This window comes from Podarcis vaucheri (assembly GCF_965113315.1).
Source record: "Podarcis vaucheri genome assembly, chromosome: 2".
In the NCBI taxonomy this organism is placed as follows: Eukaryota; Metazoa; Chordata; class Lepidosauria; order Squamata; family Lacertidae; genus Podarcis; species Podarcis vaucheri.
Window position 1 is genome coordinate 78,778,048 of NC_138760.1, and position 26,204 is coordinate 78,804,251.

At 41.3% G+C, this 26,204-nt stretch overlaps 1 protein-coding gene across 4 annotated transcripts in view; it reads left to right on the plus strand.

Annotated features, from left to right (window-relative positions):
* The window catches only part of TEX264 (testis expressed 264, ER-phagy receptor), a 150,624-nt gene that overhangs the window by 96,088 nt on the left and 28,332 nt on the right, over nucleotides 1–26,204 (plus strand). For all 4 annotated transcript variants that reach the window (XM_082214588.1, XM_082214591.1, XM_082214590.1 and 1 more), the window contains one exon: nucleotides 22,991–23,174. In XM_082214588.1, the coding sequence (XP_082070714.1) occupies nucleotides 22,991–23,174 (184 nt within the window). The remainder of the gene's footprint in view (nucleotides 1–22,990; nucleotides 23,175–26,204) is intronic.

A 26,204-nucleotide genomic window follows, 5' to 3' on the forward strand; every position in this document is an offset into this window, starting at 1 on the left:
CTGCAGAGTGATCATCAGCATCTTTCATTTGTGGAGGTGGCTGCTGAATCAAAAGCACTTCAACAATTGAATTCAACCCCATGGGTTTCTATGACAGCCATATTTTTAAAAATAAGTAGGTTAATAGCTAACTAAATTGAATGACCTCACACTTCCGGGTTTGTGGGAGAACCAGGGGCAGAGGACAGACTGAGTCCCTGACCTTTCAGGAGCTGAGCTGCAGTCCAGCCCTGGGAGCCACTCCCTCTCCATTGAGCTCAGTTAACATGACAGAGTCTTCACCCCTCCCCACAATTGGGTTTTGCCCTTCTTGTCCCTTATTGACTTCCTTTTCCTGGAAATGCCTTTTCTGATTGTCATTACTCTTTGAGCTGAGCCTATCTTTCAGTTGAATATTTTGCTTCACCTTCTTCATCCAAATGATCCAGGTCACCTTCCTTTTGCTAGAAGGGTCCTTGATCGTTTGCCATTACTATTACTCCAGTTTTAAATAAGTAATAATAATCTCATTATTGGCTTATAATTATTATATTTTTAAAAAATTGAAATTGCTGAAGTAACGGGACACTGCTGATTCACTGCACTAGTCTTTGAAGTATTATTATTTCATCTGTTAATTGCCTTATACCCAAGAAGCCTCAAGGCAGTTTTCAACAATAAAAATGCAATGTGAACACCACATACTGGCTATACCAATCAGATTGTGTTTATATTGAGGAGACTGTAAAGAGAGAATGGGAGATATATATATATATATGCTTATCATCAATGTCTCACCTGTTATGTTTGTAAGGTTTTGATTTTATATAACCCAGGTTCAGCCAGCATGGCCAATGATCATTAAGGATGATGAAAGTTTTAGTCCAACAATATCTGGAGGGCCACAGGTTTCCCATCCTTGCCCTAACACACAGCTGGTGGAGTCACTTCCAATTGAGCTGGCTATCTGTTTGGAACCTGAAACTGCTACCCCTCTTTTGCTCACAGCAAGTGGGCAAGTTGACGGATCCAGTCCTTGTGTTTAGCAGAAGTGCATCCAAAGCTCCTTATGTAGAACAACAGACATAAAGTTTCCTTCTAGGTATGAAAGGAGCTGTGAATGGCTTCTCCCTTATTTATTAATCAGCCCTCATTTGCAGGGATATGGATGATAGGCAGCTGTCTTATACCAAGAAAGAAATTTGTCAGTTAGCCAAGTACTATCTCCTCTAACACATCAGCTCTCCAGGGTTTCAGGCAGAGGTCTTTCCCATCACGGCGCTGCCTGATCCCTTTTAGCTGGAGATGCCAGGGATTAAACCTGTGACCTTCTACATGCTAAATATGTGCTCTACAACTAATCTTTGATCCTCTTGCTAATGTTCATATTTTTCTTTCCCATGGGTGAGAGACGAGCAGGCTGCATGAAAATCCGGTGATTTAAAATAAAATTTAAAAAGTATCCTACCCCTAGCATTGTTTTTCAACTTGAACTACTTCTGTTGATGCTAAATGCAGAGAGGTTCTCTCCTCACTCACCCAACACCCCCTCCATCATTCTCTATTCTTAGGCTACCTTCATTTCTCCTGAATATGAGTTACTAAGTCATTGACTTAAATAGTTCCTCATTTGAAAGCCATATATTTACTGAACTAGCATTTATATTAATTTGGTGCTTTAACAATTAAAATATATTGGTTTGCAACTAAATAGAGCCTTTATACAGCCTAATATTATTATTGTTTTGCTTATACTGTACTGTACTGTATACCAGTTAATGTCAAAATTGGCTTCTAAGCGGCTTACAAGTCTAAAAACAACTGACACAAATATTAAAATATATCCATAATTAATATGTACAATAAAACAAATTAAAATACCACAGCAATAAAAAGCAAAATGGCATCTCCTGAATCCTAGTCCTTAGGATGTCCCCGAGTCCAGTTGGAATCCACAAGTATAAATGTCATTTATTACTTACAATGTCATTTGTAATGTTTACCCTCGTAAGTTTGATATTCTTTAAGCTCCCTAGTTGGAACCAATCCCAATGAGGCTTGCATTTAGTGCCAGAATTAAAAGGCACTGAATATGGACTGCAGTTGCCACGAAACAATTGCAACCACATTTTAAGGCTCCTGATTGTTCCTTTGCAGCCGTTCTTTTACTGTCTTGCATCTAATGTCATATATGACATCAGGTGTGGGGTGGGTGGCTGTGCCTTGGGGAAAATACCTCACGGCTAAATTATGACCCCTGCTGGGCTTAATTAGGCCCACAAGCCAGAGGTTCCCTACTGCTGTCCTAAATGCTTGTTGATAATGGAGAGAGGATAAATGATTGCAGATAAATGTAGTTTAAATGTTAGATGTAAATTATTTGGTGAGACAGTCCTCACAGAAGAAATATCATCTTACAGCTATTAAGTATGGGGCATAAATTTAGAAGACCAGGTGTGAGTTATTAGCCAGCACTGGCAGTTTACATTAACTTTTAGGAGCCATTCACCACCCCAGAAACATAGTTTTGTTATAGAAGATACTGCTTTCTGATATAATATGCTGCAGTACGACCTGATGGTATAGATATTTTCTATAATATTTCATTGCATTTTATATCCCCTCAAATATATGGAAAGGGACAGTTAATATTAAAACAGTCAGTATTGACTATAGATGTAGTGCCCCCTCCCTGCTTTGGAAGGCTAGCTGCACTGGCTGTTTTAATATTGGAAGAGCCTAGGTGCTTGTGAGTCTAGGACTAATCAACTTTTAAGACAACAGGATCCTCCTAACCTGGTAGTAACAGCTCATAAAAGGAAATAGATGGTTTTTTGTGGTTTTTTAAGTAACCCCACCCTGATCCAAGATTTCTGCTTAGTGGAGCCCCATACTGCTGAGACTGAATTATGGGCAACAGTTCTACTCAGGTTCAGCACTTCTGAGGCACCATGACATGAGATGAGCCAGTCCCAGAGTACTATGAGGCAGTATTTCATGATCGCACTATTTATGAAAGGAGATGGTATTGAATTCTTTCTGTTTGGGGCCTTAGGAATACGTCCCATGGAATATGTAGCTCCTGGCTGAATTCCTGGATGAAGAAAGCATAAACATTCCACTAATGTGTTCATTCTTTTCCTCCATCGTTTCCTCTCTTCATTCCTTACATAAGAATGTACACCCCCAACTTTTTCTAACAAAAATCCAGGACACCCACCACCACCATCCTGCTGTCCCCAACCTGTTCAGGCTGCCTTGGGAGCCTCCAGGTTAACTTAGTGCAATGTGTTATATGTTGGGCTGCCTCTGACAACAGTTCGGAAACTTCAGCTTATGCAGAATTCAGCGGCCAGGCTGCTTACTGAAGCAATAATAATAATAATTTATTATTTGTACCGTGCCCATCTGGCTGGATTTCCCCAGCAACTCTGGACTGCTTCCAACAAAGATTAAAAATACATTAAATGGCACACATTAAAAACTTCCCTGAACAGGGCTGCCTTCAGATGTCTGCTAAATGTCAGGTAGTTGTTTATCTCTTTGACATCTTATGGGAGGGCTTTCCACAGGACGGGTGCCACTACCGAGAAGGCCTCTGTCTGGTTCCCTGTAGCAAGATGGTTTGAGGATACCGATCCTGGCCCAACTGCACTGGCTTCCAATTAGTTTCCGCACCCAATTCAAAGTGCTGGTTTTGACTTATAAAGCCTTAAACAGTTCAGGACCACAATACCTCAGGTCCACACCTTTCAGTATGAACTGACTTGGACCCTGCAATCATAATCTGAGGCCCTTCTTCAGGCACCTCCCATGTGAGTGGTATACAAATTAAATTTAATAGTAGTAGTAGTAGTAGTAGTAGTAGTAGTAGTAATTTGTCAGGGTAGGAATTGATCCCCATAGTTTTCTTTCACTTATAGTGCATTTCATATGTGGTGTAATGTACACTGCCTTTCTTCTGGCTCTAAGAAAGGAAGGTATAGTGCCCTGCTGCTTGACATTTTAATACCCATGGTGACAAGATAACATATAAACAACCACCCTCAAGCCATACTGCAGCTGTGACTACAGATAGCAGCCTTCCATTAGAAAGCTTTGCAGGGTAAATGAATTGGGCACGGAAACTCACACAAATGCATATCGGTTATGTGACAATCTCAGATACATTGTGGTTTTTAAATACTGTTCCTGGATTTTTGTAAAGCCCTATTCTGATTTCTTAATAAGAAGATCAGTACGGTCAACAAGCTTCCCTGTAAGACACCTGGGCCATCACTACCACTCCTCCTTCAGCAATGCACAGCCACAAAGTGTTGTGTCCTGCAGGGTGATGGCAAGGCCAAATAGTGCTGCATGAAATGATTGTGTGAGCCCTCGCACGTATTCCAGAACCCTGGGGAATATAGTGGAGTTTCATGACTGACACTCAGAGGTTCAGTGTCAGACTGGTAATGTGTAAAAGGTAGAAAGTTTGAAAACCTGTGGAAACTCAAATTCTCAATCCTCTCATTCAGATTGCATTGAACATATATAATGGACAAAATGATATTCCTCCGCTCTTGTATCCATTTAGCCCACTTGCCGCCACCACAAAGCTGCAGTTTCTGAAATTGTTTCCTTGTTTCCAGGCTAGTTGCCATCCAGACTGCTGAACCTTTGGTGTGCTTTTTTATTTACACATATCCTCACTTAATCTTGTCTCTCACTGCAGTTCACTGGCTTTTCAACCTGTCCACCACTGAGACTGACCCTTTGAGGTCAGATAGAAAAAGACATCTCAGTAAATTCTTGAATGGAATGAGTCTTAAAAGCCACAGTCTACTCCATCTCACAGAGACTGATGGTGGGATACTCACCAAGCCAGATTTTATAATGAATTAAACCAGTGTGAGCACCCCAAGAGTGATGACTTATGAAACATTTATATGGTGGCATTTGATTTTTTTTTTCTTCTGTGCAGCTGAGCCCAACAAAATCATTTCCCTCAGTGCCCCTGCTTGCCTTCTGTTTCCCAACAAAACACCACGGGGGCATTGTGCTGAATGAAAAAATCCTCCCTCGATATATATTGTTTTAATAATTTTGACAGGATTCAACTTGTATTTTAATGAATTCAGGTTGAGCTGTAAATTAAATTTTAATTAGAGCAAGTCCCTTTTACTAGCAATTAAGAAGGCCTTCTCGGAGGAAGACAGAGCAGCAGCTGAGCAGGAGTTGTGGGGGAGGCATGTCGGGGAGTGAGATGGAAAAGATGAGAACCTCCCCACCATCAGCAGCCCCCAAGAGAACTATCATTTGGCAACCTGGACACATTTGAGCTCAGTCATGGGGATTGGAAACTAAAATAAAAGGGTTCCTTGAGACTTGATATAGAGGTCTAAATGGCTATGGGATCTTCTGTTTGCTTTCTTGTCAGCCTCTTTCTCCCAGTCCAGCATGGAAGCCAGGCAAGCTGTTGGAGGCAGGACAGTGCTCTGCCCCTTCTCTGGCTGCCCACTGCAATCATGTGCTGGTTGGGGGGAAAGAGAAGCTCCCCCCCACACACACACACACTGCCCAGCACAGAAGCCAAGCAGAGAAAGAGAGAGAGAGAGAGCTAGAGAGGCTGAGAAGGGCTGGCTACACCCACTTTGGGCTTTGGCTCCACCCACTGCTAATATGCACTCTTGGACACAACTACCCTCGACATAAATATAAACCCCTGTATTAAGGGGATGGCACTTCTTGTGGAAAACAGATGAAACTCCGGGTTAGGACTGCAACCTAACTCACTAGTGTGATTTCAGTTCAGTATGAATTTTTTATCCTGTCTCATTTCCCTCATTTAGGCATCTGAGAGCACCCTGTTGACATTTTGCTCTATGTCCCAGATCATATTAATTATTCTTTCACCCAGTTGTAATGCTATGTAATGGTATATAAATTCTTTGAATATTGCAATATTTTATTTCATAAATGCATACTTTATTCAGAAAATAACAGCGTGTGTCTGCTGAAACCACCACAGCTAATTTACTGTACTTTTCAGTCTATAAGACACCCACATGTATAAGACCCCCCCCCTCCTATTTTGGAGGACTCAGTTTTAAGAAAATGAGGGGAGATGGCCCAAAGTTGTTGAGCTTCTCCCCCCACGCTGCTGCGAGCAGGAAGCACTCCCTAGATCATTTCTCTCATGCAGCGGCATCGGGGGAAGTTGCACTCCCGCCAGCCAGCCGGTTGGCAGGAACGCAACTTCCCCCAATGCCGCTGCACACGGAAATGATCTAGGGAGTGTTTCCTGCGTGCGGCAGCATTGGGGGAAGTTGCACTCCTGCCAGACAGCGCACGGCTTTTGCCCCCTCCCCCCCCCAGCTGCAGGCAGGAAACACTCCCTAGATCGTTTCTCACTCACTGCAGCATCAGGGGAAGTTGCACTCCCGCCAGCTGGCTGGCTGGCGCGCTGCTTCTCCTCCCCATGCCACTACCCGTGTATTGGACGACCCCAGTTTTTTGACACAATTTTTTAGTCAAAAAACATCATCTAATACACAAGAAAATACGGTATGTTTTAAAGATTGGGATTTGCCTGGGAATAGGGCAAGATTTTTAAACAAAGGTTTAGGGGATGGATGCAAATCCCCACTCTGACAGAGGCTTGGACTGAGGAGCATAGATAAAATGTACATGTAACAAAAGAGAGATTTCCACATAAAAAGATAATGAAGGATGCATTCCATTGGTTTTTAAAATTCACAGTAAAGGTAAAGGTACCCCTGCCCGTATGGGCCAGTCTTGATAGACTCTAGGGTTGTGCGCCCATCTCACTCTAGAGTCCGGGAGCCAGCAGATTAAGGCTGTAATCGTAACCCCATTTTCCTTGGAGTATCCTCTTTTAACTCAGTGGGACTTACTTTTGAGTAGACATGGTTAGGATTGCGGCATATAGGCTGCTTTTCACAGTGAAAAACACACATAGGCAACAGACACTTTAGAAGAAGAAAAGCAAGGAGGCCCCTATTCATATACCCATATATCTTCTGTATGGCTTCATTCTTCCCTTAAGCTTCAAAGTCTGTTCCTCTGGCATGAGGGCCCCCTGCTTACTATCTCGCTTTGGTTATTCCCAGCAGTTTAGTCCAATAACCAGAATGGCACTGTTGGGTAGCTGAGCACTATAAATGCTCAGTTATTTCTAAAGCAGATTGAGCAAATAAACTCTTCCGCCTGCCCCAACTTCAAAGACTCTACATAACTTCTGGGAAGAGGGAATGCAATCACAAGGATTATTGTGCCCAAAGAGCTTACAGCCTTGGCAGCAGCAAAAAAGGACTTGGGACTTCGTAGACAACAGGTGGCATAAATAAGCAGAGGAGAGCTGGTTTGCCATTGGGACTTTCTTGCCCTTTGTGAAATAAAATGATCTTGTGCCAAGCATTTTAGGGCACCAGCTGTGGGGCAGCAAGCCAGACTGTGTGTGCTTGTGTTTCTTGTTAGTTGCCCTTTAAACCAGATGGAGAAAGAGATCTGGGCAAAAGGCGCCAGAGTAACAGGGATCATTAATTAGTTGGGGGCATGGGGAATAGGAGCTTGTGTGCAACAGTCCCTCTCCTCCACAAGTCAAGGGTGAAATAGCAAAGAGGATTTCTTTCTAACTGTTGGTCCTGAGGAACAACTTGTGTTGAGACTAAAATGTTTTCATCTTTCCTTTTGGAAACCTTTTGAACTCATCTTGTAGCTGTTTGCTTTCATCCTCCTATCCAAGAGCAGATGTGAGACACAACTGGCTTGTGCCTTTCCTATCTGATGTGTGTGCTGGGTTGTGCAGACTGTCTCCTAGAGTGTGTGCATTGGCAGAAACACAGGAGAAAGCTACAAGGCAGTAACGCAGTTGAGAAGGTCGTAACTGGTATGCGCTACTGTATCCACGCAGTGGAATTGTGATTTGATATACTGATGATCTCAGCTTTAAAAAAAATAATAATAATTTCCATGCATCAAGATTATACACTACTGACTTAATAAACAAAGTGATGTATGTGTACAATGTTGAGGTTTCTGTGCGTTTCACAGTTCCCCATGGCATTTAGACTCAAAACACTCCAAATTCTAGCAAAAAGCATATATTGAAGTTAGAATAAAAGAATGTTCTCAAAATTGAACATGGGATGGGATTGGGATAAAATTCAGATATTTTTGCCCAGTTTTAATGCTGATTTGCTTAATTTCTTTGTATTATACAAATAATTGCTATTGTACAAGTCCAGTCATCCCTATTTACTCCAGTTGCATTGCCCAGTCTTAAAGCCTGATGCTAGCTAGTCTATATCCATTAAACATACTTAAACTATTTTCTGTGTGTTGGTGGAGGAACACAAAGAGCAGCATCCCTGCTGACAGGTTATACCAGCTCATTGACCAAGTGTCTTGCCTAATAAACTCTGCCTCCTCTTTCCAGGCACTCCATTTATTGATTACCTGCAAAATCGACAGAGGTTGTCTCTAATTTGTTTCTAAATCAGCCACTTCTCTTACTGCACTATTGATCTACTGCATTATAGAATTGTCACTAAATTATGGCAAGTTTCCTCCATTTTCTATCTAGATGTGCTCTGTCGATGTATTTTAGTAATTGCATTTTAGTCTCTTTCTTTCTCGCAATCAGCACTGACTTACATGCCAGTGAATTAACTTCTCAGCCACCTCTGCCACTTGGTTACGTACCAACCAACCAACTGCCTGCTCTCCTTGATCAGTCATAAATTTCAGCCAAACACAGGGCTCCCATTATTGCCCCTTTCTTTCTCTTTCTTCCAATTTTCCTCTCTCACTTTGAAATTCATTTTTTTCAAAAACTTCTTTTTCTTTAGCTGCCTGTGCTTCCTTCCAGTCCAAAAATCTATATGCCTGTGATATCTACATTCTCTTGCCTTTTTTATTTATTATTAATAATGAAAACAAAAGCAGGACCAAATGTAACAATCACAAACATTCCCCATTCCCTAGCACACAACGGTGGAATCTACACACACATAAAAATCATTCATCATAAAAATCATTTTTTAAAGCGTTTTTAAACATACATTGAATTTTCCATAAGACTCACCATCACCATCTAGTGTCGCATAGCATGTTGTTGTTTAGTCGTTTAGTCGTGTCTGACTCTTCGTGACCCCATGGACCAGAGCACGCCAGGCACTTCTGTCTTCCACTGCCTCCCGCAGTTTGGTCAAACTCATGCTGGTAGCTTCGAGAACACTGTCCAACCATCTCGTCCTCTGGTCACATAGCATATTGCACTTAAAACACACTTAAAACGTTTTATTTGCAGCTGTATAGCTGAGTCCAATGTTACACACTTATCATTCTCTAGAATAGCAGTAGCATAAATTCCAGTCCCAATCTAGTATCTGTAGTCATCAATACAGATTTATATGTATTTTCCTCAGCTGATTCTGTAGTCCTATCAATTTCCATCAAAGTTCCATTAAGAGTGGAGGTAAAAATCTGCCAATCTCTTTCCCAGAGCCTCAAAAAGAAAAGGGATAGATCAAAGCTCGCCCAATGCCAGTGTCTTTTGTTGTGTTGTCTTTTTTGTTAAGCCCCATTCCCTTACTCATTCCTGCTGCTCTCTTAGGCCAGTGCTGTTTTTTATCAGCTAGCTCCACATTCATTTCTCACCCAAAGTTCACCTGCTAGAACTATCCTTATTCTGGTTGCTGTTTTCAGAATATATCATCATAAGAAACAAAAAAAACAACAACCCTTAATATTGGTGTCCACAACCTGTTCATATTGAGCCCCACATCATTTGAATTTGAATAAAAATGGGATGCCACCTTTTCAATAATACCTCTACAGCTGCTGTCTCAATAGCCTCTCCCTTTCATCTTCTTTTTATTAAATCCCACACAAAGAAATCAGAGGACAGCACTGGGACTCTTCCCTTCTGTGCAATCTTTTTGTTTATGCAACACGCAGTTTTTACTTTTCTATACTTCTATCTTATTGCCTTCAACGCTTTTGCTTTCACATTGACACCTCACTTACATTTTCTCTCCAGAACCTCCATAATTCATCCTACATGTTCTGATTAGGAACACAGAAAGCTGCCCTTATCCTGAGTCAGACCACTGGTCCATATAGCTTAGTATCACTGACTGGCGGTGGCTTTCTCTAGGTTCTGAGAAAGGATTCTTTCTAACCCTATGTGGAGAGGCAGAAGGTTGAACTTGAGATTTAACTGCAGGCCAAACATGCATCCTATCATATGGTCATACTCTGAGGATTCCAACATACCTCTTTAAGCTTTCTGATTTTCCACCTTTCCCCTATTCAGTCTTTCAATTGCCATTTGCAGGAATGATCACTTCCTTAATTGAGTATCCTTTTTTTTCATCTCTAAGGTGCAGATATATCTTGGTCACTGTGACTTGGATGATATGTTTGGATCACTGTAAATCCAATAACTTGTGCAAGATCTATTGCATTCTGATTTATTATTAACATACTAATTGACGTTGTGAATCCATCAGTGGTAAACAGCCAAGCTGGATTAAGCAGCAGGAAGAGTAGTGGAACATTTGAAAGCTTTACTGCGTAGCTAAACCAGTGAATCAATCACAAAAGCCAACCTCCTTTTCCTTTCTAGCTCCTAAACCTAAGCATGCTCTTTATACTTACCAAGTCTTCTTCTTATTATTATTATTAAGCCATATTCTGAGGCAATAAGCTTCCTGATAATGATCTCAGACCACTCTAACATATAAGGAGCTCATCTGAAGCATTGAGCCTATGAGAGAACTTCCTAGAAGAAGGAAAATGACTAGGTCATTATACCACATTCTATAATTCAAAATTTGGCTAGTTACAATGATAATGTCTCTAATTTTTAAAAAACCATGCCTATTATATGAAATATTAAACCTTGATGTACTTGCAACCCCCCCCCCTAAAAAAACAACCCATGACAACTTAACAAGAGATGTTGCAAAATGAAGCATACAAACAAGAGAAACAGCAAATACAGTTGGAAACAAGGCTTAGCAATACTTCAGTTGATGCATTGGCTATCATTGCAAAGTCCAACCTGCCTTCAAAGATGTAAGTGGATAACATGTAAATGACCTCCTTTTTTCACACAATATTATGGTCTGAAAAGAGAATATGCCTAGGAGCTGGGACAATACCATTTTGATTCTCTTCCACATCTCCTCCTGGTGTGCTCAGATGTTTGAAGGATCTTATTTGGGTTACATAAGTTCCTTCCTGCTTTAAATTAAGCACAATCCGCTATTTTCTTCAAAGTACAGCTTTGTAACTAAGGTAGGGTGTTCTATACAGACACCTACTTTCTTCATCTTGATGTTTGTAGGATTGCCAGGTGGTAATCCTGTGTTTCTAAAAGAAGTGGGAGAAGCATAGATTGCTCAACCAGGCCACCTCCTCACTTTCCTTCCTTACTTTGACATTTTGAACTTTTTCTGTCCTATAGCATAAGCAGTATATTTAATGGGATTGGTAGAGCAGTGAGGTGGGAGGTATATTGGCTGCAATCTGGTGTTCCCCATAGTCAAATTTGACTGAACTTAACCATCCAGGGGTCCTTTGCCTTTACTCTTTTACCTATTGTTCCTTTGGACATTTTAAGAATAGGTTATTGAGCCCCTCTTGTATATATCAAAACTTAGGCTGCATTCATATGCATCCTTACCTGGAAGTAAGATTCACTGAACACTGTAAACATGAATAGGGTTGCACTGTAAATCATGTGTAAATGTGCTGGTTAGTTGAAATGCTTGGGGGTGGAGATCGGGAGAAAAAATAACAATAGGTTTGAATTTTGAAAACAATATTTGGATATCAGCTGAAATTCTGATCCTTTTGTTTGTAGATATTAGTGAAACCAGGCTCTCTTTCTAAAGTCTCTCATATCCACTGTGGTACAAAATAAATGAGGGTTTTTGTGTGTTGGGTGTGTGGATTCTTGATGCCTGAGTGCTAGTTGAATGTACCCAGTGTAGATTGTAAGTCTTTGAAAATCATGCCTCTGGAATTTATTGCCAAAAATATCTATGTTTCAGTTTTCTGATATGCTGCTAGCTGTTGAGTTTGAGACCCAAGGGACAGAGCAGCAGGGACATTTCTTGTTTAGTTTGTCATTTAAAAAATCAACAGTTATGAGATGTGTCGGCTCTGCCTAAAAAAAATATAACTCAGACTTTCTATTTAATACACTTTTGGTCTGTGTTTGATATTGTTTCACCTGTTTTGGAATGGATCCTTTCTTTTCCTCCCCTATAACCTCTTGGAGGCATCTATCTCTTTGTCAGTAGTCTGCATTTTTTTCTTTTTTCTTTTCTTTTTTTCACAGCTCTTCCTTCAACAAAGTCACAATATATGTTGACCCTTAAAGGGATGTGATGCTCCCCTTATTTTAATAAATATAATAGGTCAGAATTAGCAATAATAGTAATAGTAATAATAAATCAAGTCCCAGTGTAAATCTGCTATAAGATTGCCATTATTAATTTTTTTATTGTTAACATGTGCTAGCTACTTTGTAACTACATTCTCAAAAAGGAAAAAACATAACATGATTATAACTAGCTGCCCTATATACTGTCAGACCTTTGGTCCATACAATTTACTGATTAGCAGCTGCTCTCCCAAGGGCTCTGATAGTAAGCTTTTCTAGCTCTGATGTGTTACCTTTTAACTAGAGATACTCAACCTCAGAGACTGTACATAGAACTAACTGCATAAGCACATGCTTTACCACTAAGCCACAGGCAGGTTTCATGTGATCTATTAGGTGTTGTGTGCCAAGACCCACAGTTCCCTAGTGGATAATAAACACATCAATATGAATATTTAGGTTTATGGGTTCAAATAGGCCAGAACTTTATTGGTTACAGATGTGAGTGGTTTGGCATTGAGTGAAGCCAGGCTATATCTCGACTCCTGCCCATCGGCAGGAAGTCCATCTAAGTATAAATCACCAATAGGGGGAGCCCTATGACTTACATCAAATAGGGGGACCCCAAGGCGTCCCTGTTGGGGTCGTGGCATGGCCCTAGCCCACACCCGGGCATCCACGCCCCCAGATCCCTTTAACAGGATACCCTTAAGGAGGAGGGGCAGGCGGAGTCTACAACCACCCCTCCATCCAAACAAAGGCTTACCCACTGCCTAACCTCACAAAGTTGTGACGATTGCTACAAGGTAGGTGAAAACCAAAAGGTTGGTTCCAATTTGCCAAGTGGAAAAAATTCCCACCCGACCCCAACAATATGGCAGCCGACATTCGTCCATAGCAAGGTCGTGTTATAGCAAAGCATAAAAAGAGAGGGCAGGTGGGTTGGGAGATCTGGTGAAGGGCCCAAGAGTAGGGATCCCTGGCCGTGCCGTGGTTTAAGTTTCCTGCAGCCATGGCCCCTGCCGGTGCTGATTGGTCAGCGGGGCCACCCATGGGCAGGGCCCTGCTCAGCACCGGCGACACAGCCCGGAAGGCAATGGGGAGGGCGTCAATCCCCGCCCCTACTGCCAGATCACTGCAGGGGCTTGGATCCTGGCTGCAACACCACCCACCCAAAAAAGCTGAGCGGGTTTTTTATGTGGTAGTTGATTCTGGATGACCCAAGATGAAGTGATATGTTAAAAATGTAGAGTTGAACTATGTTCTTTTATAGGGGCAAACAGGTCCAGGAACCCCCAGATACCATTTTTCTGCTGCAAAGTCAGCATGGTGCCTTTGATTTGCGGAAGATATGTAACAGTCAACAACTTCAGATACATGATTGCTACCAAGTGTGTAGGTCAATCTGTAAGGAAAGAAATCTTTTCAAGTATAGCTATAGAATCTGTGTTATTTAAAATACAGAAGTATTGATTTCAAATGGCTTTTTATCACAGAGGGAGGGAGGTTTTAAAAAACAGCTAATCTTGGCTTTCATTCAAACCAGCCCTCTGATTACAGTTCTGTTCATTTCTATCTGACACTGTCCCGGTACTAATTTTCACTGGCTTATTTCTTTCTCCTGGAATTGTAGTCTGTCTCTCCACCATTAAAGCTGAATGTGTTCCACACCCCAATACTTTTTATGTGGCATGTTGGGAAAACAACAACAATGGAAATTCCCCTAATAAAGATTTGGGGATTGCCTCTGGGTACAGTTTTTCCTGGAGAGGAGAAGTGGCAGGCTCTGAAAATGGAGGTAGACAGAAGAGCTACAGGTGAAACTCGAAAAATTAGAATATCGTGGAAAAGTTCATTTATTTCAGTAATTCAACTTAAAAGGTGAAACTAATATACGAGATAGACTCATGACATGCAAAGCGGACTATGTCAAGCCTTTATTTGTTATAATTGTGATGATTAGCTTTTGGCTAATGCAGGATACATGACCCTAATCCTGCCAACAACAGTGATCCTTGCATTTCAACCATATCCTTTAATTCTTTAGAAAAGAGCCCAAGAAACTGATTCCAGAGAGATGTTGATAGGAATAGGCTCAATTCTCAGGGGCTCCCATTAAACTCAGTGGGACAAAGTAACCAACCTACAGTTAGCAAGACTTTGAACAACAAAACCTGTTCCCATAGCCCAAGAAATTGGAGTCACTAAAGGGAATTTTCACCCCTTCCTAATTATTGTCCCTGTGTACACACTGTTACTTTAATATCTTTCCAGAGTAAAGTTTTACCTTGGTGACACTATATGGTGGGAGGAAAATGTGACCTTGACATTCAGCAGCCCAGCTTTCAGCTGAGGGAGAAACCACAGCAGAGCAAAATGAGTCTCTGAGCACAAAGCATGGAGATTTCATGCACCCTCCTTTGACATTTTGCAATATGAGCCCCTCTTTCTGTCCCAACCCTCTTTGCACCATAGTGGCAGGCATTTTGTTAGTAGTCATTTCTCTGTGCCTTTTATTGCATAAATTACTTAATTGCTCTAGTTTTATGAGTTGACACTTATGGCTTGATTTTCAGGAGAATATTTTGCTAATAGTGTGTTAATAACTCACATTAACCTCTCATGTTGATATTTGTGCATTCTGATTGAAAGGATACTGTTTTCCTTAAAACACACACACACACACACTATTCAGTATTTTACTTCAAAAAAAGTCTTACTGCCACAGGACATCCATCATCCAGAAATCATAATAACTCAAACAAATGAAAGAGAGCCTGGTTTCTAGACCGAGCAGATGGGCAGCCCAATTCACAACTAACTTAAAGTGAAGTACATAAATTTAAATGGAAGCTGAGCCAAGGAACGTGGCCCCAACTTTTCCATCAGTTTTGAGAGTGGGCACAAATCTTTGGAGTTTGAGAGAAACCTGTTAATTTTCATTGGTGGCAAATGTTGATGGGGTTGTCAAAGGAATCTGACCACATTTCTATTTGCTGCAGAACAGCCCAGTGGAAACACACTCTGCCATGAAATGGTGGGAGAACTACCACTACTACTACTACTACTTCTTCTTCTTCTTCTTCTTCTTCTTCTTCTTCTTCTTCTTCTTCTTCTTCTTCTTCTTCTTCTTCTTCTTCCACCCTGAAATCTTATGGCTCCTGGGAGGCCCTTGCTCTACCAACTTTGGAGCTCCAACTTCAGAAAGGCAGATTGGAGGTGTGTCAGAGGAGGACCAGGATAAGGCCTGGATCAAAAGGATCCAGCATCCTTCCAGTCCCAACCCAACCACCGAGTAAACCAAACTAACTCTAGAGCTGGCATGGTTTATTTTCCTTCCATTTTTCACCATTTGAGTGAAAATTTAAAGAATGAATGACTATGTTCCACCCTGAGTTCTGCCTTATTTGAGAGCCCAGGAGAGCATTGGAGGAGGCAGAGGAGCCACCTTCAATTTCTTCCCAACACCCCTGCCTTAGATTTGCCTTAGATTTCCCACCCACTGAAAATTAAGATTTCTCTCAGCTGCTCCAAAAATTAGGGAAAATGTCACTGGTTTTCACATGCCATGAATGGCTGAAAGGAGGGTGGGTATTTGACTGCTCTAATTTAAAATGATTTTGTCCCAGTAATGCTAGGCATGGACTGTGTTGAATTTGAGAATTTTGTCTTAACTGGCTTCTGGATAAAAAGAACACCAGGAACAGCTTCATTTCCACCCCCACCCCCCTTGTGTTTCACATCTCTCAGGTTTCTTCTTTCAAAAGTGATCTGGGTCCTAGAACACTTAACTTTCGCAAGAGATTTGTGATTCTTCCATATTTGAGAGTCTAACCAACCATTATCTGAAACATGTTTCAGTGTTGCTTATTCTTGAGTCTCTCACTGTTTTTAGCCAAAGGGGACTATGGAAGTAACCTAGTATAGTCTCATATATTACAATACAGTAGGGTCTTGTTAGGTACCAGAAAAATGCTACATAAATAATGAAAATAATAAATATCAATCACATATGTGCCAATAGTCTTGTGTCCCTTAACTGGCTGGATGATTTACAGTTTGTTAAAAACCAAATGTTTTTTACTTGAATGCATTAAGCATTTCACTCTCTGTAAATGCTATGCTTGTTTAGGAGCCATCATTGAGTATGTTACTAAAAATAAAGGTATTGAGGAGGTTTGGCTTTGCAGTTGAAGGCAATTGTGAGGTCTGAGTAGTAATTGTGTGCCATGGGATAATTGTGCTTATAGAAAAAGAGGAACAAGCACATTCTGAATTAGGGAATGGCACATAGCTTTTCTTAATATAATGCTCTCGTCTTCTCCCAGAGAGGTCTGTATATTAACAAAAGATGCCTAGCAGATTATCAGAATGACACTTCCCATGGATCTCAGTTTCCTTTAGGTGGGCAGGATTCACCTAACCTCACCCCCATCCCTATCAGCAGAAGCCCTGTTCAAGGATTTCTGCTTATGCAATGGGGCTTCCTTCACAACCTGCACTGAAATTAACTCAGAGGAGGTTGGGAGAGCCCTCAGAATGTCACATGGATGAAGGGGGGGGGTGTCATTTAATCTGGCAAGCTGCAATGCTTGAACTGACAGCGCAATTGGAAGAGCCTGATGTTGAATTCTACTGAGTATACTTGAACAGTCCTCTTCTCGTATCTTCCCCTGTTAAATCACTTGTCCCTATTTTGTTCTTAAGTTAATTTGGAGTATCTTTTTTAAAAGGTTAATTTGCACCAGAGTGCAAATTGAGCTTCCCGTCTATCAACATAAGTCAGGAGTGAGAAACCTGTAGCCCACCAGATGTTGCTGGACTACAACTCCCATCACCCCGATCATTGGTCATCCCAGTAGGAACGGATGAGATCTGTAGTCCAGCAACATATGAATCTGTAGTCCAGCAACCGTAAGTGAATACAACAAATAACATGTTAAAGCATGGGGATGGGCGTGCAATGGTCATTGGTGTGAGAATAGAGATTTTACAAGTTGCTATTTTTGTCTGCAAAATGCTGGAAATCACTAACCACTGGAAGCAATTGATGTCTGACGCGATTGGCTATATATTGTGCCTTTTTCATAGGCAGGATTTTGCTTAAGCTACCAGGAAGTTGGGGTGGTGGAGGAATTAATCAGATCTTGGTTTTAATAATTAGACTGAGGCAAACTTCCCTGCAGAGCTAATAAATCAGCTCCTCTTTGCTTCTATTTCCTCTTGTGAATCTTAAAATGCTGGAGAAAAAGGTACTCTTTTAGATGACTCCAAGGAAGTGTTTTTTCATACTGCACTATATTAACATTGAAGCAACATAATGGAATTGCATTGTAATGATTTTTCACCTGGGTTGCCTCAAGGTTGGTGACTCCCTAGTACTACCTAGTCATTGCTCTTCTGCGGTAAGCTACATATGGAATTGCAATTGACTTTCCACACTTCAGGGGGTATAATACTTTTTGTGTGTATATACATCATTGCATACTAGTTTTATTTATTTTATTTATGGGTGTGACATAGCCATGAAGCTGGAAGGAAATTATTCTGAGCACGTCATTACATTTTTTAAAAAGCCATTCTTTAATTCATGTTAAAAACATTTGGTGAAAGTAATAGTGCAGTTGGGTCTAAACTTAAGAAGTGTTTAGAACAAACAAACAAATAACATGGTGATAAAATGCCACTGACCATAGCCTGCTCTTAATCCCATAACTATGGTTAATCAATGGGAAGCTTTATTTCTGCATGAGCTCAAGGTACGACTTCAGTTGTTGGAATACAGTGGTGCCTCGCAAGACGAAATTAATCCGTTCTGCGAGTCTCTTCGTCTAGCGGTTTTTTTGTCTTGCGAAGCAACCCTATTAGCGGCTTAGCGGATTAGCGCTATTAGCACTTTAGCGGCTATTAAAGGCTTAGCAGCTTAGCGGCTAAAAGGCTATCAGCGGCTTAGCGGCTTAGAAAAAGGGGGGGAGCGAAAAAAATCGCAAGACTCGCAAGACTTTTTCGTTTTGCGAAGCAAGCCCATAGGGAAATTTGTCTTGCGAAGCGCATCGAAAAACGAAAAACCCTTTCGTCTAGCGGCTTTTTCGTCTTGCGAGGCATTCGTCTTGCGGGGCACCACTGTATTAAACTATTTTGTTGCTGAGAAAATGGAGGCGATTTTTGTCACCTGGCAAATTTATTTCCCTTGCAAAAGCAATTGTAGGATTGGGTTGTGCAAGTGTCATGGACAGTGACTGACATCTGCATTGACAAGCAATAAAACTTTGTCAGAGCTAGTCACTTCCATATCTTAGCCTTAAGACTTCCCATTCGGTTCTTATTGGTTATGATATGGAAGAAAAAGAGAGCACTTAAACTTAGCAGCAGTCTGTGTAAGTTTCAATTCCCAGAGAAGGTTTTGACTAGCTTGCAGCAATTTTTTTGTCAACCCCCCCCCCCATTATTTTTTCAGTGCTGCTCTTCACATGTACACACACCATTCAATTTTAAAATAATGTCTGTTTTTGTTAGTGAGGAGAATAGCTGGGCGACTAGCAAATTGTATTATGGCATAAGCTTTCATGGAACTGAGTCCACATCAACAGATGATAGAGGAAAATTTTCTCATTATGCAATAGACTGGGACTTCTAAACTCTCTTTACTGTCATTCCTGCTGAAAAACTGTCAGACAGAACTGACAGCCTTGGGTGAATATGAGCTGGTCACCTAAAAAGAAAAAGTTGACCTCACTCCTAATTTGTGGGTTAACATTCCCTGTGGGGTCCCCCTCCTCTTTATTCACCATTCATTTGACCTTCTAAACGTGTCCTCCTTTTCCATCCACTCTTCCGCTAATACAGTACAGTGCTGGGTGATGTCATATCCAGCCTTCTTGGGGAGTTTGCTTCACAGGCCTTCTGGCTACAGAGCAGCCAGCATGTTACAGAGTATGCTGGCAACACTCTGATCAACAAAGGCTATTTGGGGACATGAGCAGAAGTCTGTACGCACAATGTAGATGACATTTATTTTAGAGGATAGCAACCGATCCTCCTTCCCACCCATTTGTAGCATTTTAGCAAAGAATCTCACTCCCCACTCCTCAGGCACACACTCCATGCAAACCATAATATATGTCAAGCAACACAGCTGCTGGGAGGGCAGAATGTGGGCGTTCATTAAAATGGCCAGCTGTTCTTTCAGTGCAAAGTCCATTCCTTGCACAGCTCATCAGGGCCTTGCTTCTTTGATCCATCTAACACCCGCTTTTGCCATCCACCCCCTCTCCTGCTCAGCTGGCACTTGTAGACTTCCCAAACGGGTGCTACACATCAAGCAGTGTGGAATGCTTAAAAGCCAGGGAGTCACCTAGAATCAAGGGACTGTATCTAAAGACGAGGGCAAAGGAAAAGGCAGGCGTCATCAGGCTCTGACAAACACCATTTTGGAACTTTCCTTGATGGAGCTACTTTTATCTGTGTTTCCTGGATTGAATTAATTACTCAATGAAGCTTGGGGCTTCTTCAGAAGAGTCTTACATACATGCAGAGAGGAAGGTTTTTGGCTGTGTCAGCTCCCTACTAGGAGCAGCAGCTGGCCTCCTCTAAAACCCCGTTGCTTGGGTCAAGATTGCAAAATGCTTTCGAAATGGGCAGCAGACTAACAACTGTTTTCCAGGGAGCAACCAAAGAGAAATGTGAGTCCCTGGGCCAAATTGATCACTAGGACAAACACATTTTAAACCTGAAACTTGGAACAAAATATTAGGGTTTTTGTCTCCCATAGAATTAGAAAACTAGTTTTGAAAACACAGAGGTAAAGCACTTTAGGTCTCTGCTAGTTTGTTTTCATGTTTGTTTACATTTTTGGTGCTGTTATTCTGTTTCAAAGATTCAGGGTCACTTACCGCTTGAAAACAAAATCCCAAGTCAAAAATAACATGCAGTATTTTCTGGGTGCCTTACTATTTTATATAGAATAGATAAATAAGACAAAATTGAGAGAATATATAAAAAAACTGTACCATGTTGAGTGTCTGAGGAGCTTATAAATAATAAATATTATTATTAAACTTCCCCCAGATACCATCCAATATTAATCTTCCATCCCCACTCCCCATCTTTTCTTCAAATACACCCTGTCCTCTTGACTCAGTACCAGTGTGGAAGCGATAACTATTTCTTAACTTACTTCTGCCTCCAGGTTGTTTAGGGTAGAATCAGGCTGAAGTGAGTGGAATGAGAGGGAAAGACCCCCTTGCGAGATCAAAGACACTTTCCTTTTTCTGTGATGGCTCAAATTTTGCCCTCACTTTATTGCTGCATTTGGCATATGTAGTTGTGAGCAATAATTGTAGTTGTAATGACAGTTGTGGTGCAGTGATGCCATCAATGAGAGGGCAAGGCCAGGAAGACCAGGTGTGTGAGGAAATGTACTGCCTGGCCTAAAAGGGCAGTAGTGGGTGAGGAGACTGATTGGAGCAGGGAGGGATATTTATTATTGCAGTTATAAACTACCTTTCTGCTAAGGCATCCAAAGCAGTTTACAATTTTAAGTACAGTGGTACCTCCAGTTCCGGAGCTCCAGTCGGATCCTGAGGTCTCCTCAACCGGAGGGACCGCTTCTGCGCACGGCACAGTAGAGCGCTTCTGTGCATGCGCACGCGACAAAACACTTCCAGGTTTGCCGCTTTCGCAACCTGAAGTTTACATTACCTGAGGGTGATGTAAGCCAAGGTGCTACTGTACTGAAATAAATGAATGGCACAAAATCTAGAACCAGTGCTCCCAGGCCCACTGATGGTACCTTCAGGAGCTGATATTGCCCCAGTGCTCTGCAGACAAGAGGATTCTGGCAGGCTTGCCACTCCATGAGGGAGTGGTCTGCTGTGGTCCTGCAAGAGAGTCCTTCCCTTGCTGGGGATGCAATGTGAAAGGAACTTATAAGGCTCTCAGCCGGAAGTGCATTCCACTGCAGTAGCTGCACAGAGCCAGCTAGTTGAGGGGAAAGAGACCTCACTGGGGGGGATGGGGGACAACTTTACATGCATGTCCATTGGACTACTTCCCAATAACATGCAGAGAGAGAAGTTTCTACTTTGTTCTTTCTTTTAGATGACAAAAACACCATGAGCAGTAAATGAGTAAATATTAATAGGTTAATTACCTGCGAAAACAGATGACCTGGCTTCATCTATGTATTGCTTGCCAGGCAAATTCATAAACTTGATAGGTGCCTTATACTGAGTAAATAATAGTTCAATACTAATTGGCCTCACCACCCCAGGATTTCGGGGTGTGGTCTTTTTTCTCCTATCTTTTAACTAGATCAGCCAAGATTAACTTCTGGTCATGTTGTGTAGAAATTATGTGCTCTACCATTTTGCTTTTACACCAGCTGAGCTTCGTGTATTTTATAAATGAATCAGGAGAAGATAATGTGGAAACATGATTAATAGCATGATAATTTAGGAAGGATTGAAAATTTGAACTTTTTAAAGCTATTTTACTCACTGATTATGTGTTGTATATTCTTTCCGAAATGAATCCCAGAGTATTTTATGTTGATGCTTAAGGCAGAGGTTTTAGAATTCTGAACAATGGAATATGGATTTGCTTCAGAGGTATAGTTCATTGATCTGCTAAGCCACCTTTTGCAGTTTGTTATCTGTTTTATCTTGGAGCATGAGGGCTCTTGCCCCCTTTCACTAGATGATCAAACATTTTAAAATTTGGTCTCCCGGTGTCGGAAAATGACAGAAGAATTGGGAATTGGACAAATATGTCTCGGTATGCATGCCAATCTCCTTGGAGTGCTGAGATATCACATTTTGGGATTTGCTGATCTGGAAAGTTGTGACTTATTTATATGGTATGATAGAGCAGGAATGACAGGCCTCTACACAGAATTTAAAAAATAGGCACAGAGAAACAAAAGAAGAAGAGGGGAAATGGAGACATGAATAGGCAAGGGAGGAATAATAAAATTTCCATTTTACAGTGCGTTGCAATAAAGGATAGGCCTATAGGGACTAGAGCAAGGGTGGGAATTTTTTTTCGGTCTGGGGGACACATTTGCCAATGGGCACGCTTCTGGGAGCTGCATGCCAGTGGTGGGTGGGGCCAGAGGCAAAGGTGAGTGGAGCAATGGTTGTGATTCTCACCATGTACATGTGACTCTCACCATGTGCAGTTGGCTCCATTCCGGCCAAGCAAAAGCCAGAGGTTTCTCTGTGCACACACACAAGTCTCCTCCAGGCAAGGATGTGCCAGGCAAAAGCACTTGTGGAGCTTGCAGAACAGAGTTTCTAGTGAAGAGTGTGGTTCATGGAGAGGGAGTGTGGGGCCCATGGAGAATCCTAAGGTCCTGATAGAGAAGCCTAGAGGGCTATATCGGAACCTGGGCCTTAGATCCCCACCTCACCCCTAGACTATGGGGATAAAGAAGCAGCAATTCCAGAGGGGACCAAAGTAGGGAAGTGGTTGGTGGAGGAGACACTGAATATAGATTAGGACCACCTGGGCACATGAAGGTCCTTCCTGGGGCCTCTGGAAAATCTGTCTGTGGATGTATGCATTTGTTATAACACAATGGGTTTGCAATGCTGTGTGTCTTATCTCTTTTAGGAGCGGAAACTGTGTGCCCATCCCAGACTGGAAATCTACAAAGGCAACAAAATCTATTTTGTATGCCCCCTTGCCCGTCAAGGGGACTTCTACGTGCCTGAAATGAAAGAGTTGGAGAAGAAAAGCAGAGCAGCAGCAGCAGCTGCAGTAGCAGAAGCTGAAGATGCTCAAATAGATATCACAGGTATGCTACTATGAAATACTAGAGGAAATCTGCTGAGTTCAATGCTAGTAATGTGCCTCTTGTGTTGGAAAACAGTCCGTTTTTTAAAGATGCAAAGATACGCTTTATACCATTGGTCCATCTAACCCAGCACTTCTATTTGGACTGGAAGCAACTTGGGGAGTCTGTTAAACCAGGGATTCCAAGAAGGAATGAACTTGAGACTTTCTATAATTCTTTTATTATTAGCTGCCCTGAGGATATTTTATACTGAAGACTGACATGCATATTTATGCAAAATAAATACGTATGCTCTGCCACTACTCTATGGCCTTTCCCATTTATATGAAGCTACAGTGCATTACTATAACAAGCAAGGCTATTTAATGACTATAACCAGAATGGTGGTTTAGATTTGAGTAAATTTCGCGTTCATACTATTCCTAAATCAATAATTGTCAGAAATGATATACACTAGTTCACAACTTCATTTCATACTGCTCTTGCCTTCTTAGATACTTTATCTAAGACAGAGATTCTTCATTGTTGTCTCAGTATAGATCCTTTAGCCAACAAGATAACTGCTGTTTGTTTCTAACGGAGGCTCAAAGAGCTGGTTATTTTGTAGTTTAATGCAGTTTGAACATATGGAGCGTTGATATGTGAGGACCTGTATCACGTTTGTGGCTTACCATCTTCTCTTCTAACTGTTGCCAAATTTATGAGTGAATGCTGTGTTTTGACAACAGAAGGCTATTCCAAGACTAAAAGGCTATTCTTGGCTTTATTGGTATTCTTTTATTCATCATCATTTTCATGGGAAATGTATTTTTTGCAATTGAGCAAGAAAGAAAGAAAGAAAGAAAACCAGTCACCCCTATGAACAAATGGGGAAAATGGACCTTGTGAACACAGGTGGAAATAAAGAAGCAATGCACAAAGTGTTGGGTGGCACTGGAAACAAGCTCACATGTTTAATTTACACTTAAATTTGGCAAAAAATGGTGACAGTTTAGGAAGCTATCTGATCTATACAGCAATACCTGTATGAGGTGAGCAAACCCCTGCTTAATGATAGTGGCAGGAATTATCCCTGCTCTTTCCCTTAAGGCCTGCCCACTCAGGTGAGTAGGGAAACCTTCTCAAGAGCTGCTGGGGTCCCACATCTCCCATGGGGTGACTCAAATGTGCTCTGTACACTGCCCATGGATCCTACAGGCCCAAGTGTCAAGCCTCAGAAAGCACCTATCACTCTGAAGAGTGGCTACCTACCTAAGGTACTCACTTTAACCCATTCTTTACCTGTTCAACCTTCGCACACCACCTTCCTAAATGTGGCTAATTTACCTCATTAACAGGACCTCCACTCAAACTGCCCTTAAACCACCAGAGTAGGTTTGAGTACAGAGTAGGCAAAGGAAACAAAAACAAACACCTTGGTTGGCTGCCCAGTATACAAAAAGGTTAAGAATTTCTATCTGGTCCTGAGTTGACAGGAAAACACCTGGACTATTCCCAAGAAAGGGTGGCAAGAATTTTCAAAGAAGTTGGTAGGGTAGGCAAAAGGGCTTAAATACTCTTATCCTGGTGATGGCCTGCATGTTTAAGAATATATCCTGCACTACCAGAACTTCCTGTCCTTCTCTCACCCTGATTGCAAAAGCCAACTTCACCTGATGTTGTGGCCCAGGCTTTTTTGTGTCATGTGAAGGAAGAGAAAGGCCAGCTGCTTATTAGCAACTATGATGGCTTAATGTTCACACTAATCTTTATACATTAGTTCCTTCTTAGACTCTAATTACAATGTTTGCCCTCTTCAAAACAGGACAACTGGTGCTTATAGTTCCATTCAGTTACCTTTTGATGGCTTTGGTGGGGGTGTGATATGGTTGTGTGTCTGTGGAAATGCAGTTCTTTATCCCAAAGGGGTCTTATGGCCATAGATAGTGGTAGAGTGTGTGTTTCACTTGGTTCAATGCCTAGAATCTCAAGAAAGAGTTGGGAAAAGATTCTGATCTGAAATTCTGGAGAGCTGCTGCCAATCAGTACTGAATTAGATGGCCCAATCACATCCCTCAGTATCAGACATGTTATCTCCTGCTTGCTATTTTTTTCTGCTGCTGTTTCTCTTTGACCTCTTCAGGAAGCACAGGTTATTTGCTGGGGTTATTCAAAGGAATCATTTTCTCTCTTCTCTCCTGTCTGACATGATGCGATCCATGGTTCATAAATTAAAATGTGAGCCTTCTTAATTCACACTTCTCAAAAAATTATGCAAAGCAAAACGAAACAATCCTTTGAAAAATCACATCATCCCAGATTTTGTGGTACAGTTTCCAACAAAAAAATATGTACAAATATGCACATATAAGCAAAAAAATGCATAAAATGTACATAAAAATGCATATGCGAGAGGGGGAAATGCAACCTTACTCATTACATTGGGAAATATAATCACATTAGGCAAAATTACATAATAAAATGTGTTCACTGTATTAGGAGAAATACAGCTAAAATGCTGATAAATGTTTGTGAGGACTTGTTTTTAAAAATTGCAAATTAATGATGAAATGTGGTGAACTGATCTTAAGAGTGAAAAAATGAAAGAAACTGAAATAGACTGCTTTGTCCATCCTTGGACATGTAACACATCCAAGAAAGAACATGATTGTGCGTACGTCTGTATCTTCTCTTGGATAAGCCACATGTAACTGTTCTCATCACATAATTCTTGTTTATCTGTCTTATTTGGAATATTGAATTGCTTCAGATGACATTTGGATAGTGATTGTTATCCTATGGTGACAGGTAAAAAAGATTTATGCATATATAAAGGAAGCAATTGCAATCTTGAGAGGAGCATGACATCAGTGCTATCTGAAGCTCTCCTGATACTGTTGCTAGAGTACTGCAGACTTGCTAGCTACTGGGATCTGCCCATATGCTCACATCTTGTAGGACAAAAATATACATCGCCTGCAACTGCTATTTATAAATACTGTATGCATTACACATGGCGTATAAATTGGTTGTCATCTAAACAACCATGAA